The 18827-nt window shown below is 38.2% G+C and overlaps 2 protein-coding genes across 2 annotated transcripts; both read left to right on the top strand.

Annotated features, from left to right (window-relative positions):
- Window positions 1-8367: 8367 nt before the first annotated feature.
- LOC145768760 (GMP reductase 1-like) lies at window positions 8368-10970 on the top strand. The gene has a single exon (XM_082580348.1). It carries the CDS (start codon window positions 8397-8399, stop codon window positions 9441-9443), a length of 1047 nt encoding a protein of 348 aa, XP_082436474.1. The 5' UTR covers window positions 8368-8396; the 3' UTR covers window positions 9444-10970.
- On the top strand, window positions 10924-17862 carry LOC145768766 (phytanoyl-CoA dioxygenase, peroxisomal-like). Its single transcript, XM_082580359.1, has 7 exons — window positions 10924-11050; window positions 11882-12076; window positions 12522-12659; window positions 13102-13183; window positions 13285-13466; window positions 14241-14390; window positions 15927-17862. Exons 1-7 carry the CDS (start codon window positions 11012-11014, stop codon window positions 16113-16115), a joined length of 975 nt encoding a protein of 324 aa, XP_082436485.1. The 5' UTR covers window positions 10924-11011; the 3' UTR covers window positions 16116-17862.
- Window positions 17863-18827: the final 965 nt, after the last annotated feature.

The following is an 18827-nucleotide window of genomic DNA, read 5'->3' as shown; positions in this document are numbered from 1 at the left end:
GGAGGGTCCAAAGCGTAGCCTACTTTCTTTGCACCCAAACCTTTGGATAATTTTAGAGGCCCGGAAACACGAAGAAACCACAACGTATTTTTTGAATCCAGTGCGTTTTTGTTATAAATATCTTGATTTGGAGCCCAAGGATCTCATTAGTAGCCTACCGGGTGCAAAATATCCTCTCAAAGACCCTGGCTATCACTGCTGTAGAGCCGAGTGGTGTGAGCCCTGGAACGGCAATCGAAAGGGCGCCGGTTCGACACCGCTCAAGAGCATTTGGCTGTGTCTTTGACAGGACACTTAAAGGCATGCCTGAAGGTGGACACGAAGATTGGCTTCCTTGCCTTCCCGTCCACTTAATCTAAATCTTTAACCACCAGGTGTAAGCCTGGATACGACAAACAAAAACAACTGCTGTAGAGGAAGCGCTTTCTGTCATTTTATTGAGTTGGACTGCCATTCAATCAGGGCCTTGGTATAACTTTGTCAGTTGAGGCCCCGATGCAATTATCTTTTGCAATTATCTTAGGCCTCCGTTTCTTTCTGTGCATATTATAGAACGTAGAAATAACGTATGTAAAGCTCGCAGGAGCTTTAGACCACGAAACATTTGTTGCTCCCATTGTGACTGTTCCCGAGGCTCATTTGCCTAATTGTTTCTGCGCACGCATCACCTAATTTGTTAGCGCTTTACCTGCGGGAAGGCACCTTCTCGAAGGTAGAGCCAGTAGCCTATTGTTTCACTGTTTACTTTTACTTTCACTTTCAATCACTTCAGTTGTTTGGTAAAGTCATAGGCTAGGGACTGGAAACTCAGTGGGCAACATGAGGCCAAACAGTTGGTACAACAGTTGGCCAACAGTGGGCCAACAGCCAAGTAACTAACCCTGTTGGCCAACTGTTGTAGCAACTGTTTGGCCTCATGTTGCCCACTGAGTTTCCAGTCCAGATGCTACTATTTAGAAGTCCATGGCTAGGGGAGAGTGGGGTTGGTTGAATCATTTTGAGGTTTTATTCCGCTTGTGGGCGCCACAGACTACAGATCATGGTGAAAATTGGTCTGCTGATACTTGGACATACACTCTACTAGATGAAAATGGTTTCATATAGATACTACAAAGCAGTTGAAATTGATGCAAATTTCAAAAAAGGTACTATTTTTTGAGACAACGGGGTTGGTTGAATCACATGGTGGAGTTAGTTAAATCATTCATAAAATCATTTTAAAGAATTCCTTGTTGTGCTGTATAACATAACACATTATTTGGAATAACTGCAAACTAACTTAATGGCAAAATATTTATAGCATTCCACAAAAACAAGCAAAACAGTTTAACACACTTTGTGCACATAAACAGCCCATCTGTACAAAGCTCATGAGCCCATTACGATACATTTCACACAAACTTTTCTGTCAACACTGTTATTGTAATTTTCTCCACATTGGTTGGATAGCCATGCTCTTCCATCTGCAGTAGCTGCTGAACCTCTTTTTCCTTTTTTTTGTGATTGAATCTTGCTCTTCTCTTGAGGCTTCTTAGCAGTCCTATGCTCAATTGCTTTTTTTTTCTGGCGTGTTTGTCAGTAGGCCTATCGCACACTTGAGGCGTTTTCTTCCTCCATTTCTTTTACCGGTTTTGATAGGAGCCTTGGGGAACTTACGCACCATTTCAGGGCTGAATGGCATTGAATTAACTCCGGGACTTGTCAATGCGAGTCTTTTCCTACATGAACGAGAGGTTGAAGGTGTATTGACCGGTTCCTCATCGCTTGTGGCGGCCAGCAGACCTTGCACCTCAGAAATTGAGCTTTCGTTCGAGGCTGGTGGCTCATCAGCAACGCCAATGTTCTGTGACATCACAGACGTTTGAACATGATCGCATTGGTTAGTGGTTTCATTTGGCAGATTATTTGACTCATCTCTGATTAACGATTTCATCAGGTGAAAATATAACGGGGTTGGTTGAATCACGTGATTCAACCAACCCAACCAAGATATCTCAGAAAATAAGAGTAAAAACTATTTTACACTGATCAAGTTTAATTATAAACTTGGCCGTCATTACTGATTTCTTAACACTTATAGCTAACTGGCTACAAAAATAACTTCCACTTTCTCATCTGCACACTATCTAACTAACGCTAAACGAAAAATACAAACAACACTGAAGTGTTACAAACAGCTATAAAATATGGGGGTACTCAAAAACGCCAACTAAACACCAACTTCGAAACTCGTGCGTTGCAGCATGCTGAAATGATGGCCATGCCTTGCGAAAAAAGTTATCTGATTTGGTTCAATGATTTTAGTCTCAGCGCAGTCGACCGTGATTCAACCAACCCCGGATTCAACCAACCCCACTCTCCCCTACTAAAGGAAAAACCTGACTTGGCGATTTTCCACGTTCTTTGTGTTTAACATGCTACCATAAAACGATTTTGAAAAAAATTTGGCCCCATTGCGGTCTGACCACAATTCTTCACGTGCTTTTGTCAGAGCTTTCGAAACGTGAATGGGCGTGAGCAGCGAAGCGTGCGATTATAGGCTACATTCTACGTCACCAGCGACTAGCTGATCGGGCAAGAGTTTTTACTGCGTGAACTTCAAATGGCAGATCTTGTTCTTCAAACAGTAAATCAGCCGCTTTTACATAGATTCAACGTATTCAGGCCTTCAATCAATGTAAAATGAAAATGTAAAAAAACAAGTTTTTTGAAGGCAAACTCCACAAAGGCATGTGAAACAATTTCAGCTAGGCAATGCAGAAGGTGTGGAGTGAGCAGCATTTTTTACATGGATTCAACGTGTCCAGGCCTTGAATCAATGTGAAAATTCTTGGAACGCAACACGTCTGAACTTTCCCACCCAAAGACTTTTGATAATGCTACTGCTAGTCGCTGGTGACGTAATTCTCGAGCAGTGTTTCCAATTTTTTGGTCATTTTGCAAAAAATAAAAAATAAATGAAACATTGGACTTTACGCCTTGCCAGCGCCATTGAAAACAATTTTTTTTCAATAATTTTTTATGAAATGTATTCTTGAGTATTCAGTTTACGCATTTTAATGCTTAATTCTCGTTTGAAAATTTCATTTAGTATGCCTTTAATGCCATCCGGAATCCGGATGGCTGAGAACCTTTGGTGTTGATATTGTTTGGTGTTTGCAAAGGACTATTTTTAATCCTTTAAAAAGAAAAACAAATAAGATTCAAAAAGTTGTGCGTTGAATGAAGTTTAGAAAAGGATAGGGAGACTTACAATGCAATAAAGCTTCCTCAATTTGAAAGTCTCCTTGAAAGTCCCCTAAAGCAACTTTTTAAACTTACTTAAACCTTTAAAGTCTCCATTTGAAAGTCTCCTTAAGCAACCTCGAGGGACGAACCAGTGACAACATATAGAGTAGCCTACGCTGCGATCACAAATGCAACGCAACAGGAAGCCTGTAGCTAGTCTTCGAGTCAGCTGCTGACCTTATTTTAGCATGCCATTCACTGTCTTTGCCAAGACACATCCTCAAACTCTAGAGCGGCGTTGAATCGACGTCCTTTGCGAACGTTACGCAAACGTTCTCACCACTCAAACGATGCGTAATATTAAAAAAATATTAAAAAAATATTAAAAGTTTAGACAACAATTAATAGGCTAATAATTTAATAAAATTGTAGTAGCCTAGCTCAACCAAAATTATGGCAGCCTATTGGGTGTTTCCACCTGCGCTGTAGTCAAGTTCAAAACGAAAGCGTGTGTGTTGCAAACTTGTGATGTGATTGACTGATTGTTCATCATTCGACAGAAAGTAATTCCAAAAAAACAAATGCTGTTTGATTCTGTATCAATATGTTAGTTCCATAAGAGCAAAAGAAGCAGAACCAAACACAAACATTAAGCGGTCAAAAACATGGAGTGACCCTTGTTCCCGACAATGGTTCACCTAATCAAACGTCATATAAAAACCGTTCAGGTCTACTGAATCTTACGTCATGGAATTTTTCTTAAAAATGAGCCAAAATTGCACCATCGTTCGTAAGACTTGTGTCAAACCTGTTTAAACATGAAATATTGCATCACCACCTTTGAACACCTGTTTGAATTGCGTGACAATGTCTTTCACTATTACGTCACAGTACTGCGTACGCAGGGACGTGCAGTCAGGGGAGGCAGGTGAGGCAGTGCCTCACCTGCCAACATCTGGAAAAGCAAAAGTTATATCAAAGAAATGGTTATCACAGAATAAATATTTTTTGTTGAAAAGTAGTAAATATTGCACGTTTTTAGGTGCTTTAGTTTGTGTGAATTGCTGTAGTTGTGCCCCCTTTCCCCCAAATTTTACGTTTCTACACCCAAACTGTGCTTTAATTTGTTTCTGTGGCGATATTCCTATCGAGCGTTCATGTGGTCAAAATCGTTGAAATACGCAAGGAGAGGCAACGCCAGCTTTGCCTCACTTCAGATCAGAAAACTTCCATACACTGCACTATGCGTGCCTTTTTCTTTCGCAAAGTCGCCAGAAATCATCATGAACGATTTAGCTACGATTTGAGGCACGCCTCAAATGTGACGTCACAGCTATGAAACCTTTTTCGTCAAGCTGGAGTGCCCACGAGCCTACGTGGTATGTGACTTCTTGCAGCGTAAAGGATTGTTTCTTATAAAATGTAAATAAAATGGAGGAAGATTTAGTATCAAATCTGAGAGATTTTTAAAATCTAAACTTTCAATTCAAAGTTGAAGTCATAAATAAAGGAAGACCTGTTCCAAATTTATAAGGTTTGCATCAGACGACTGAACAAAAAAAAATAACTTGCAACTTTCAAAGAGATTGGTACTCAAAAAAGAAGTGGCTGTGTGGCTATGCTTTAAAAATTGCCTTTTCTGCTTTCCCGTCTCTTATTTTCAATATCTAGTGATAATGTTTGGAGTAAAGAAGGGTCTCTACAACAAAGTCACAGATGTTTTAGTCCAAAAGGATAGGCGCATGGATTTTATTTTTAATAAATGTGAAAGCATGCTGCTAATTTTTTTGATTAGTAAGTTATGACACCGTTTTTGTTGTTAAAAAATTTTATTGTAAAAGTGACTTGAAAAAAGTAGTGCCTCACCATCTAGGAACCTCACCGCACGTCACTGTGCGTACGTGAGTTTGAGATATTGATATCTATTCTGGTCATTCGTGAAATGGTTGCTTGAGAGTTAGTCGCACATTTAACTGTTTGCTTAGTGCTTGCTAGCTGGACAAAAATTCCGTCTTTATCTAAGTAGTTTGTATCGTAGTGACAATTTTTCAGTGGTGTACGGTGTTGCATCCCAATTTCGATAGCCGCGGGCTAATTTTACAGGAATACACTTTTTGAAAAGACGTTTCAAAAGAGTGTTTGTTTTTTGGTCATTACATACAGACGAACGGATTCGGGAATCTTACGTTACAATTTTCCCACGAAGAGATTATGGTTTACCGCTGTGACCAACCCTACGCCAAGCTAGGGCAAAAACATCAAGTTAATAAGCGAAAATGCTAATCTAGTTGTTAATCTAAATCTAAATGTTGTTAATCTAAATCTGTTGTTAATCTAAATCTAGTTGTTAACTGAAATATTTTAAAATAAAATTTATCAATGCCAGGTCCTTTCGTTAAGTGGCCCCGTGCTCCGTGCTATTCCGGCGGTAGTTGTTTTTTTTTTGTTTTGTTTGTTTATCTTTATCCTGCATTGCGGGAAAGCGGACTTGAGCGCTATGCATCGGTGTACGCCTTCCGACGTACACCTGACCCACGCTGCAGCCGACTGCAATGTCTGTTTCCGGTTGTCTACTCTATTTATGACTTAAATTTGGTACTACCCATTACTCGAAATCGATCACTGGGTAGAGGCAATTATCGTAAAGTTTCTTGCCCAGAGAAACAACAGCAAGTGCGGGTGGCTGGAGTCGAACATACAGGCTCTCGACTGTATGTTCGACTCCAGCCACTAAGGTTGGATAGCCACATAGTTAGACGTAACCTACTAAGGTTGGAACTTGAAAGTCGTTAGTCAAAAAGCAATGACTATTTCACTATTCGATAATGCCCAAAAAAAGCAATGACTTTCCGCTATCGATACTTAAAGAAAGCAATGAATAGCAATTAGGCTACTAAAAATATCGTATTTGCGTATTTAACGACTCTCACTGGCATGGTTTTTCTGAACTGTGTTGCCACAAAATTTTCCTTAAATTTTTAAAGTTTGAAAAGGAAGGGGACTAGGTCGGATAATAATCAGAAAACTAAATTTTGTAAGTTCGTTTTGACGACGAAGTAAGTGAACAACAAAAAATAATTCAGCAGTTTTATAAAATAATATCGATTAATGACAAACGAGCCTGACGGTAATGATTTCGCTGCTTGCATATAAAAGCAAAGAATAAAGCACATTCGATATTTATTTTTAAAAGGAATGGGTTTAAGAATTCGATATTCAGAAAACAACGAATAACGCTATCGAATAGTGACAACTAGTCGTTACTTCCAACCCTGGTTATACCCATGGGCTATGGTCCCGCAATAAATTCAAACTTTTTCTGCAAATAGACAATTTTTTTTGTTTTATTATCTTTTTCCTGCATTGCGGGAAAGCGGACTTGAGCGCTATGCATCGCTGTACGCCTGCCGACGTACACCTGACCCACGCTGCAGCCGACTGCAATGTCTGTTACCGGTTGTCTACTCTACTTATGACTTAAATTTGGTACTACCCATTTCTCGAAATCGATCACTGGGTAGAGGCAATTATCGTAAAGTTTCTTGCCCAGAGAAACAACAGCAAGTGCGGGTGGCTGGAGTCGAACATGCAGGCTCTCGACTGCAAGCCCAACGCGCTAACCACTCGGCCACTGCTGCCGAGTGGTTAGCGCGTGGTCACAACTTAAGTGGTTACAACTTAATTGTAATACTCAGTCAAAAAAGTAGGCTACTTTTAGTACAAAATGTGCAAATAAAATGAGCGATTGTTCGATCAAAACAACAACCAAAACGTTCAAAAACTGTGCTTCACTACAATGAATTTAGCTCGTGAAGTACTTTGTTTTCCATGTCACGCTCCAATAGTTGGCTGGCAGCTGGCACCAAATCTACCAATCAACTGGTGTGACAAATTTGCAGATTGCAATCATGACAACAGTCCGCAGCCTCAAGCGTCATAATTAAGGCGCGGATTTATGGGGGGGCCCCGGGCCCCCCCCGAAATTTTGTGAAAAATTGTATTTTTCCGCATCAAATGGTTTGATATGCTTCTCAACAGCTGATAGTCCCTCGGCATCACAATTGATGAAAATGGTTGTTTTAATGTCTATTTTCTAGCATATCGTATATGTCGTAGTATCATTGTTCATATCTGTTTAGCTTTTTCTTTTTTTTTAATTGAGTTTCAAATTTTCTGGCCCCCCCCGAAAAAAACTCTTAGATTCGCGCCTGCGTCAAGCCTTAAACAGGAGCTCATATAAAATAACGACATTTCGATTTCAGAACCACTCTTCATTGTGCGTGCCCAAGGAACTGTGTTCCGAAGCTTTGTGTTTATGCAATTTGTACGTGGGTTGGCAATTTTATCCGACAGAGAAATGAGCAATTTGGAGAATTTTCATGCTTTGGTTCACTTGCTGCAGTGATTAAATATAGTGTAGTTTGTGCTGAAATCTGTTAAAATGCACTTGATTTTGTACATCTTTTTGAACTGATCTCTCCACCTCATAGAGACTATTGTTGCAGTGAACCCTGGACTATAGTGGAGTAACAGTTCAGACTTGAACTGGAGCCTTCCTAGGCTAGTAGCTCTAATCCTTAGGAGTAGTCCCTTGTAACACATTCATTTATGGTGTTTCATTATTTTTAGCATGTATAGCCTACCGAGTACTGATGTTATTGAATTTATTAGCCTATCATCAGCAGAGCATTAGTAAACTGGCCAAAGCGTAAATGCTCTGAACCAGTTGCCTATTAATAATAATTTATAAACCTGTAACATTTAGGCTCAGTTGAGTTTCACAAGCAAAGATTTGGTTTTACACACAAAAAATATAACATAATTAAAATAAACTCAAACGTTTTCGACACGTACATGTGTCCTCATCAGGAATTAAATAAAAACATTTGAGTTTATTTTAATTAGCCTATGTTATATTTTTGTGTGTAAAAAAAGTATGTTAAACCCGCCAAGGTTACTTTGTTTTATTTCTCTACTTCTGTTTTTGTAGGACTCATGATAGCCTAAAGTTTTTTTTTTAATTTGCTGCTTTAGCTTGTTGGAGGTAAAATGTTAATTTAAAGTGATGATAAAGATTAGGAAGGAGCATCAAGATTTTTATTTCAGTCCAAAAAAATTCCATTATCTTTTCAGATTTTCTTGTGTATTTACTGTGCACATTATAAGACATGCCTAGAATTGACACTGATATCAAGCTGGATTTCAAGGATGTTTTACTTCGTCCTAAAAGAAGCACACTTCGTAGTAGGAGCCAAGTGGATATGACACGGCACATCAAATTCCGAAATTCCGGTCAAGAATACTTGGGTGTCCCGTTAGTGGCTGCAAATATGGATACAACTGGAACATTTGAGATGGCGCAAGCTTTTACTGCATATGACATGTTTGTGTGTATACATAAGCATTATGACATCGATGAATGGATCAAATTTGCACAAAATCATCCTAAGTGTTTGAAACATATTGCTGTGAGTTCAGGCACAAGTGATGCTGACTTTGGAAAAATCAGTTCTATCTTGTCACAAATTGATGGTTTGAAATATATTTGCATTGACATTGCTAATGGTTATTCAGAGCATTTTGTTGAATATGTAAAGAGAGTGAGGGCAGCTTTCCCGAAACACACCATATTTGCAGGTAACGTTGTTACAGGAGAGATGGTTGAAGAACTTTTGCTAGCAGGAGCAGATGTAATAAAAGTTGGAATTGGACCCGGTTCAGTTTGCACGACTCGTGTCAAAACTGGAGTTGGATACCCACAAATAAGTGCAGTCATTGAATGTGCTGATGCTGCGCATGGTCTTGGAGGTCACATCATCTCTGATGGTGGTTGCACTTGTCCAGGTGATGTTGCTAAGGCATATGGAGCTGGAGCTGATTTCGTTATGATCGGTGGTTTGTTTGCTGGCCATGACCAATCTGGAGGAGAGACTATTGAAAGAAATGGAAAACAATATAAATTATTTTATGGAATGAGTTCTTCTACTGCGATGAAGAAGCATGTGGGTGGTGTGGCAAATTACCGTGCATCTGAAGGAAAAACTGTTGAACTTCCGTATCGTGGAGATGTTTCTGCTACTATTCAAGATATTTTGGGAGGTGTTCGATCTACTTGCACTTATGTTGGTGCTGGTAAGCTGAAGGAATTGAGCAAGCGCACAACATTTATTAGAGTTACACAACAAGTCAATCAAGTATATGGAAGTAAAGTGTAAACTTTCTGTGACTCGACCTTTACTGGATGGCTTTATAAATGTAATGTGAACTGTTATGAACAAATGCATGTGAGTTTTTGTGTTGATATGGGCAAGACTATGGTTAAGTATGTTCTTTATTGTGTTTGAAATAACACTTCTGCACTAACTGCTCAGTGCTCACCCAGTCTTTATAAAAAGCATAAAGTTTGCAAGCTGGCTCATTTTTCTTGGTTAGGCCTACATATTTTGTGTGGCACGGTTTTAAATCTGCACCTCATCTATTTAGCAATATATATACATACATTATATATAATATACAAGTGTTTTGGAAACATTTATGTACCCTTCTGTCTGGAAAGGAATTATTGATGAAATTCTGCTTTTTAATATGCAGGATATTGATAGAAATATGAGTAGAAATTTGTTCAAAACCAACCATATGAGTAGAAATTTCTAATATATAAATTGAAATTATATTGCCATGCATTGCATACACAGCTTCACATAAAACTATCATATTTCTGTGAAACTTCATCTTTATTTTTTGTACTAGGCTTATTTTTCAGTAACTTATTTATGTTTTCACTGTATGTACATCATGCATTGCAATTATTTTGCAGATGCAATGCATACTATTTCAATTACCATAATAATTTATAATATCATAATGATGGTATTGCAAAGTTTCGAAGAAAAAAATTATGTTTTTCATCAAGAAAATCCTTTGTCTTATCAAAATCATTTTCAAGCACAATTTTTTCACACTGGTGCCAGCTACAGACTTGTGCCTTTTCTATCATAGTTTTTGTTGTTTTGCAGGGCACTATTATACAGTTCACTTAAACAATAAATACTATTAATACTACAAAAAGTGCTCAATGCCAAGCAAAAAGCCATGCAGAGCAAATTATATCAAATATATCATAGTTATTACTTTTTAAAACCTCTACAACCTGTTTCACCCTAAAAGGGGGATCATCAGAAGGCCCTTATTCAAATAGAATCTATTTGAAACAGGCTGTAGACTGTAGAGGTTTTAGAACATAATAACTATTAACGATATTAGATACAGTTCATTCATGGTGCCACATTTTCTGATTTTTGTGTCATTTACTTTTTGCCTTTACACAACCACAATAGAATTCTTCAGTTGAAATTAATATGCCTTGTTGAAAAGTGCGCGTTTCGGTTTATCAACTAGTTATTTATGCTGAATGATTGTTCTCTGTAAACATTGTCTTACGCCTACTGTGCTGATAGCTAACTTCTTCATTTATTGTTCTTGTGTTCCCAAGATAAAGTGACCTAATGTAGAGGTTGATGACCTATTCTGCATTGTGGAGCTGTTTGACGCTGAAGTTATTTTCATGGTCCAGTTATCGATTTGTGGTAAATTAGTAAATGATAGCAAAAGTTATGTAACGGATGTGATTTGCATGTAAGTCATTTACAATTTTGTTTGAAATGTTCAATCAAAGATTTTTTTTTCTTGGGTAGACTGGTGCTAACTGACACTAACACAACATATTAAATTTGTTTTCCTAGCCAGGATTTAGTAGTTGTGTACTTCAAGATTTACTTCTAAAATGAAAGCCAATCGTCTGAATGTAATTCGAGGGCACCTGGTAAGTAAGTTACATAGTTGAAATACAAAAACATTCTTGCAATTATTAGTACTGTGTTAGAAATAGCAGTTACAGGTGTTAACTGTAAAATTGATTTACTGGTTAGGCTGTAGTTCTGTCAAACTAATATTGCAAGTAAGCAGTATAGCTATGAAAACAAACTGTAATGAAATGTTGATAAATGTATGTATAAATGCTATTATCATAATATGTAATTTATTGTTCTTATTGTTTTTGTGTGAATCGTTTTCATTTAAACTTTGATATTTTATGCAATGATGATTCTCACGGACAGTTTACACACACTGCAATGTGCAACACTACAGCAACTTAATACTGAAATTTTCTTTTGATTGTCTTGAGGTATTGTTATCAATAACAGCACTTGGTTTAATAAAGGGTGGTTTGTAATCCCAAATATAACTGGATGTCAAAAAATTCAGATTTTAGTGAATAGTGTAACACTTATTTAAGTACCGTATACTTATATTACTTAACCAACAATTACCATTAAAAGTTCAATAAACTACGCATTCAGTTATTGACTAAATTCGTTATTGACTTTATGAAATTACAGGGAGCTACAAAAACAGAGCATAACCCAGGCAATAAATCAGTTGTTTTTTTACATTGATTTAACGTCTGCAGATATTGAATCAATGAAAACAATGACTGATATGCTGGCTGGGAAATACTTCAATTCTGATTGAGTTGCTAACTGCCAAGTGCCAATTTATATTGCATAAACAACTATTTTAAGCTTAGTAAGACCTCTTGATTATGATATATACTTATTTTGTTCATTGTCTAACATCAGTCAATCATTCACAGGCACCTCATACAGTATCTTCTTTGTCTGCTCAACCTTCCCAGCAGCATCGCTACACGCTTGATGGTTTCAATATACTGACTGAGGCTGATAGAGAATTTTTTGAAGAAAATGGCTACTTTGTGGTCAAGAAACTTGTCTCTGAAGAGCGGATTGAAAAATATCGTCAACAATTTATCAAAATCTGCAACAGAGAGGTGAACACTTTACCAGCTCTGCAATAATGATCTATTGGTCAAGATAATGCGGTACTTAGGTTTTTGCAAAAATGTTTCACAATATTGCATTATATATACTGTAATTAGGCATGCTTGATTGTTGTTCACCTACCAATAAAATAAACCGTAACGTACGTTACAACTAATCCAGCCAGGAAATCGGTTTAATCAACGTAAAAAAGCGACTGATGTGTTTTGATGTTCGGGATCAACTTTATTAGAAGTAGTCACCCTGCTGCCAAAACCTGTCTTTTTTGCGTTAGTTCAACTGACAATCGACATTAAATCAATGTAAAAAGAATAGATTTTTGAGTTAGATATCAACAAGCACTAAAAAGAACCAACGATAAACTGACAGCACCAAAATGTTATCCAATCATTTTCACATCAACATAGTCTGAAATCAATCGCCAACTTTTTCTAGGTTGAAGTTCCTGGATTAATAGTTATGAAAGATGTTGCCATCATCAACAAAGGTCTGGAGAGTAGTGAGCGAACTGTGACAAAAATTCAAGACTTCATGAACGACGAGGAGTTATTTGAATACTGCACAGACCCTCAGGTACTGCAAAGATATTCAGAGACATTATGAATCTGTCGGGTGGTTGCCTTTGACTTTAAAGTTTTTGTTTAAAGTCACCGAGCTCAATCTCTTTTGAGCTATATATTTTATGAAATAAAATCTACCTGCAGCGTCGTATATAGTACCGTACTGTAATATAAACACTTTTGTGTGCTATTCAGCTTCCATGGTGATTTGCTTTAAGATCTGCAGGCTACGTAGTCGTAATAGGCACATGTCTTTGAAGCACCTTTTTTATTAAATTTATGTACATTTACATTAAAAAGCTGAGTGTTAATTTCAATTGTGTTTTTTGATTTTGCTGCAGTTCATACAGTTGCTGCTTATACATAAGCTTTGCATTTATTCTTTGCACAGTTATCCTAGCTCAGTTAGAGCCATCCACAAGCCTTTTTCTAAACTATGTAAATATTTGCAATAGATCTTGAAATATGCTGAAGCTTTTGTTGGAAAGGACATGATGGCCATGCACACTATGCTTATCAACAAGCCTCCAGACCAAGGTAAGGGCACGTCTCTGAATGCAATCTGTTTGTTCACCTGTCGGATTCTGATTGTGATACTTATGCAACTGCCGTGAACAACATTGTGATACGTTTGCCAGGTACAAAGTCTTCTCGTCACCCAATGCACCAAGACCTTCATTACTTTCCATTCCGACCGGCTGATCGGATCGTAGCTTCTTGGACAGCGATGCAGAAAGTGAATCGTGAAAACGGCTGTCTCGTCGTGCTGCCAGGCACCCATAAGGGACATTTGTTGCAGCATGACTACCCAGAATGGGAGGTGAGTAACCGTTACGGTACTTTACGTTAATTCGATGTACTACATAACACTGCAGCAAGACCTTCTGCGTTTCTGATACAGACGTTGCAAGACGTTGATTGCATTCGTAATCAATTCCTAAACTTTTTCCATTAATTTTTATGCGTTAGAAAATAAAACAGTAATCATCTGTTTGCCTCATCTTCACCAAGTGACACTTTGCAGGGCTCAGCCAATTGTTTTTCGTCCCCATAGAGGTTGACCATGTGGGTGCACTCTTTACTGACCATTGCAAACGTGTGTGTTTATTGTTCATGACTGATATTATGCCCACAGACTTCACATCATGCTATATTCGAAAGTTCTTATTAACTGAATTAGCGTCGCAGTCACGTCGTCTTTGTTTGCTATGCAATGTTTTTGAGTTGCTGAAGACGGAAGATTTTGGTAATAGCACTGATGAATAGATTGATTCAACGTCTGCAGACATTGAGTAAACAATTTAAAAAACGACTGATTTGCTGTCTGGGTTACAAGCGGTTTTAAAAATGAAATAAAACGAACATGAAAAATGTGTTAAGAAACATCGATATATACTTTGAAAAACTAAAGAGCTCAGGTTTTAAGACTGCAAGTTCGCTTCCATAGCAAACGTGTAGTCTACAGCCTTTTTTTTCTTGAGATTTTAATTTTTGTTCTGCGCCTAGAGTAGAGTCTTCTATCTTTTTTTATCTTTATAGTTTAGTGTTAATTCACTCTATCACTTCATTATTATTATTATTTGCTTTCCTCCAGGGAGGAGTGAACAAGATGTACCACGGAGTCCGAGATTTTGATCCTGACACTCCTCGACTTCATTTAGAGATGGAGGCAGGTGACACCGTCTTCTTCCACCCCATCTTGATCCACGGATCTGGAACAAACGTCTCCAGAAATTTCCGGAAGGTCAGTCCTCGAAAGATGTCAATTTTTCGTCAAAATACTCCATACTCTTGATTCAGTAGTACCTTTCTGTGTTAAAGTTTTGTTTTAAAATATTCTGTGAAATTACTTGCGCGCCTGTCAGATACGCTATGTGCAGGGGCTATGTGCACTATGCATATCTTAATCAAAGAGCTGATGCTTTACTGTAGCATTGCAACCACTCGACGTTCCAGACAGCAATACACAATCTCGGGTTAGACTTGTTAACCAGTTGCTACGGCAAACGTTGATGGACGCTGCGTGTTTGCGTGCCCGGTATCGGCAAGCGTGAATAGACGCAACTTTTTGTTGCTTGACGTCGGGACAGCGTTTATGATCGCAGTGATTTCCCTCAAGCTTCTGTTATCTACCAGAAATAGTTTGGCTTCAATAAATCATCCTTACGGTGCTGCTTTCTCAGCGGAAAGTAGGTCTGTTTGCAAGCAGTTGTGAGAAAAGTGTGTTGAAACTGGCTATTCGATGAGTCTTTTCACATTGATTTAAGGCCTGGACACGTTAAATCCATGTAAAAGAAGCTGATTACTCGATGCCGTCTGAATTGCCGAGCTGAATTCGTTTCACATCAGTTCACATGCCTTGAAAGAGTCTCAAAAGGGGGCAAAAACTTGTTTTTTTACAAACAGTTTTTAAAAAAGTTGTTTTACATTAATTGAAAGCCTGAATATATTGAATCTATGTAAAAGGGGCTGATTTACTGTTTGAAGAACAAGATCTGTGATTTGAAGTAGGTTCACGTGAGTTTACAAGCCCGTAGCAAGGCCAAAAAGCCGACAAAATTAAAAAAAAGCCGCTGCTACGTCATGATGCGGTATGCGCAATAGCCGACTTAGACTGGTTAAAAGATATTATTAATTTTTGACGACACTCGTAAGGTCCTCGGTTCGATTCCCGCCGAGGACACACATAATGACATGCTGAAAGGTGGTCATGGAATATGCTTTCATGCTGTTCCGTCTGCTCAACCCAAATGTATGCATGTGTTAGCAGAACTATGACCACATAGCTTTGTACTGACAGCACAGCGAATCATCACAAATGACGACACTTTTTTTCCCCTATAAGAGTAGCTTGTCGTTTTACAATGAAATATGACAAAACGGCAGTGGTTGAATACAGTGTGGTAAAGATACGTTACGCACCATCATACGCAACATACGTTGTAGCAACTGCCCAATTTAAACTTTCTTTCGCATTCCGACCTTGTAGAATGTAGACCAATCGGCATGCGACAATTAAGCAAGTACAGTACATTTCAGTTACTGTCAGCAAATGAGCTTTTCAGCTAGCATCGGACTTGCTTGGTCATTGCTTGCTAAACTGAATTTGCTGACTTGTGACATGCCAAGTTCTGGCTCGCTCAGTTTCATCATTTGCCAACTTCAGCCACTTGTTGAAATGTTACTTGCTCAATTGTCACTTGCTCAGTTCACAACTGCTGACTTGTAGCAGACTCGTGTAGCTCTGCATCCCTCGTAATGACACTGCTTTTATTTTTAGGCCATTTCGTGTCATTTCGCAAGCAGCCGTTGCCATTACATTGATGTGAAGGGAACTGTGCAAGAAAACATAGAGAAAGAAATCTTAGACCTGGCTCACAAGCGGGTAGGAGATGATGTGGAAATTCAGTTACAAGACGTCTGGGCTATAAAAGGCCGGCTTGTTCAAGGGGAAAGGGTGACTTTGTAGACTTTTTGGTGAATTTTTTAACCGAAAAACGAGTTAGTTCTATCGACCTGTAGAGTCATTCGTCATTTACCAATTCAGTTTTAGCTCACTTTGCTCTGTGGGAAAATTAATCAATGGACTAAAGGTGTTGATTTAAAGCATTAGTCAGTTTTGACTTTCATTTGTAAAGTTGTCTTCATTGCTTTTGCGCTAGAGCGTATTTTTGTAATTATCATTTTCTAAAAATGCTAAAACTCGAACGAGACTGTTTACCAAGCAGTTAAGCTGAACTATTACAAGATGTATAAGGTGATACCGTGATAATCTACTTTTATTCTGACGTTTTGTCAATCAGACACGACTGACTTCTTCAGGGGGCTAGATGAGGTAGTGCCTAGGATGGCATCTCTTTTCCTACTACTAGGTCACTACTCTTTTCCTACTAGTAGTAGGAAAAGAGATGCCATCATTACGATTTATTGCATGAGGCTTTTGATTGGTAAACCAACTTTCAGAAAACATGCGATTTTGGTAATCACTTTCAACTTTTAGAATTAAAAAAAAACTCTAAAATTTAAAAAAAATGCCAAGGCTCCAAAAGTTGAAAGTGTAAAGGCTATAAAAGTTGACAGGTAGTCGCTATCTGGCCTAGCCCCCTGAAGAAGTCAGTCGTGTCTGATTGACGAAACGTCGAATAAAAGCAAGTTATCCCCTTACATATCTTGTGATAGTTTAACTTAATTTACACCAGAAGAACGCATATCATGTTTTTAGCTAAAAATATTTTATAGTTGAATGTCTTACAATGTAATTGTTCATGATTTATAAACGCAATTATATTTTTGGTGCAATCAGAAGTGGTCTTTTGAAAGGTGGGTTCGTTTGAAGCCTTTGGTGCTTGAGCGAAGTACAATTTTATTTCGGTTCTAATAATATCTCAGACTGATTTGCACTCTAGGATAATACCGTTCAACATTGTGCGATTTATAGCAATAGTAATGTAACTGTGACAATAAAAACCGAAGGCTTGACTTAAGCAACAGCAACAACAACAAAAGTTATTAAACTGAGTCGGCTAATCAAAAACGACTGTGAAAATTATTGATAGAATATATTAATTGATATTGCTCTATAATTGGCAATCAAAATGGATGTTTCCGTCCATTTCACCGTCTGCAGACGTTGAATCTATGTAAAAATGACGGATTTTGCTGTTTGGGTAGTGTTTGTTCTGTTTTCATATGCCGCTATCAAAGCCAGCCTCTAATTAATTGGTGCTCTTATCGTTCCGTATCAATTGGAGCAACGTTTTTCCTGTAGTGGAGATGTGTTCACGAGGGAAATTGTGATAAATCAAAGATTGGTTATGAAATAGTAATTTTTCTAAAGCATGTTTGAGTTCTCATCAAAAACGTTGCTTTTTTATTTTTTTTACGTTTCGTTTTGGTATAATTACTGTACATGTTTTTGTACATTTGGTATAATTACTGTAGATGTGGCAATCCCAACTAGCAAATCAGTTCTTTTTACGTTTGCAAACGTTGAATCAATATCAAAATGACTGATTTGCTGATTAGAAAACAAGGTAACATACGACCACATTTAAGAGTTATCACCCAACTTTTATTCGTTCTTTCGTATGCTTCAAGTTCCTCACAGAACCTAACCTGTTGCTGACCTTTGCTCCAAGTGATTATTATTTTTCTTTATTTCTCACGCCATTTTCTATGCAATGCAATATGTAAATAAACAAAACTATGCGACATAAGTGCTGCGCATGTTGGTTCTGAACAAGACAGTGGATGGAACAGCTTCATTGAAAATGTGACATTGAAATGCTTCGATGGCAACAATATGGCCAACTTGCAGGCTTATGAACCAGGATTGAGATGCTTTAGAAGTTTGTTTTTCCTGCAGTTTACCCATGACAGATCACGATTGCATTGGTGCTCTCAAACTTAGACAAAGACCTCAAGGACTTTCACAGTGTTTAAGGTTAACCTAACGCACCTTTAACATATTTCACTATGACCCTTCACTTGACGTATCGTTTTTATGACAAAGTTAATTTCTAAACTCTGAAGCGAATGTTATAGTTATGTCATTTGCAAAACACTTAGGCTACGCCAAGTCTCAGCCTCCCTTCAATCTACAGGAAGCAATATATCGCAATGTTAATAGTTTCGACTTCCATAAAGAAGTCATATGATGATTCGAAGAACCCCGCGATCTTTATCGGCTCAAAAGTTTCGGAGCAATTGCAACACTTGTGATAACTTAGGTTGGTTTTCAATCTTTATCCTCGGCCTGACAAAGCCTTGATTGGATTATTCCTGGTAGTTTCGCATACTTGTAGAGGCTCTTGACGCAGGGCCGGTTACCGAGATTGGCAGAGTGACGTTTTCCGATTGTTGAAGTGTTGTTGCCGGGGAACTATTCCATTCACTAGGTGCCGCTGAATGGAGAGCAGACCTGAAATGCGTTGCTCAAGCGCACACCCTGAGAGTCGAACCAGCGCAGCATGATCTTGAGCCAGATCTCGTAACCATTGTGCTAACGAGGCGGACTGAATTCGAAGTCACAGTCAAAAATTCTGGTTACAAAACACTAAATCGTGGTGGAATTGAAGCCTGGTTATAAGGCTACATGCCGATCTACCTATGTTAATGTGTAAGTTCAATGCTAAATGTTGACATTCAAAGTTCGAAGTTAGCTGCAGTTATGTCGCAACCT

The sequence above is a fragment of the Aplidium turbinatum genome, chromosome 1 (genome assembly GCF_918807975.1).
Source record: "Aplidium turbinatum chromosome 1, kaAplTurb1.1, whole genome shotgun sequence".
Lineage (NCBI taxonomy): Eukaryota > Metazoa > Chordata > Ascidiacea > Aplousobranchia > Polyclinidae > Aplidium > Aplidium turbinatum.
The sequence above is the reverse complement of the archived record's forward strand: the minus strand, read 5'-3'. Positions and strand labels throughout refer to the sequence as shown.

Coding starts and splice junctions, on each gene's coding strand:
- LOC145768760 (XM_082580348.1), top strand. CDS start 8,397: ATGCCTAGAATTGACACTGATATCAAGCTGGATTTCAAGGATGTTTTA.
- LOC145768766 (XM_082580359.1), top strand. CDS start 11,012: ATGAAAGCCAATCGTCTGAATGTAATTCGAGGGCACCTG. Junction 11,051..11,881: donor ATGTAATTCGAGGGCACCTG/GTAAGTAAGTTA, acceptor AATCATTCACAG/GCACCTCATACAGTATCTTC. Junction 12,077..12,521: donor TCAAAATCTGCAACAGAGAG/GTGAACACTTTA, acceptor AACTTTTTCTAG/GTTGAAGTTCCTGGATTAAT.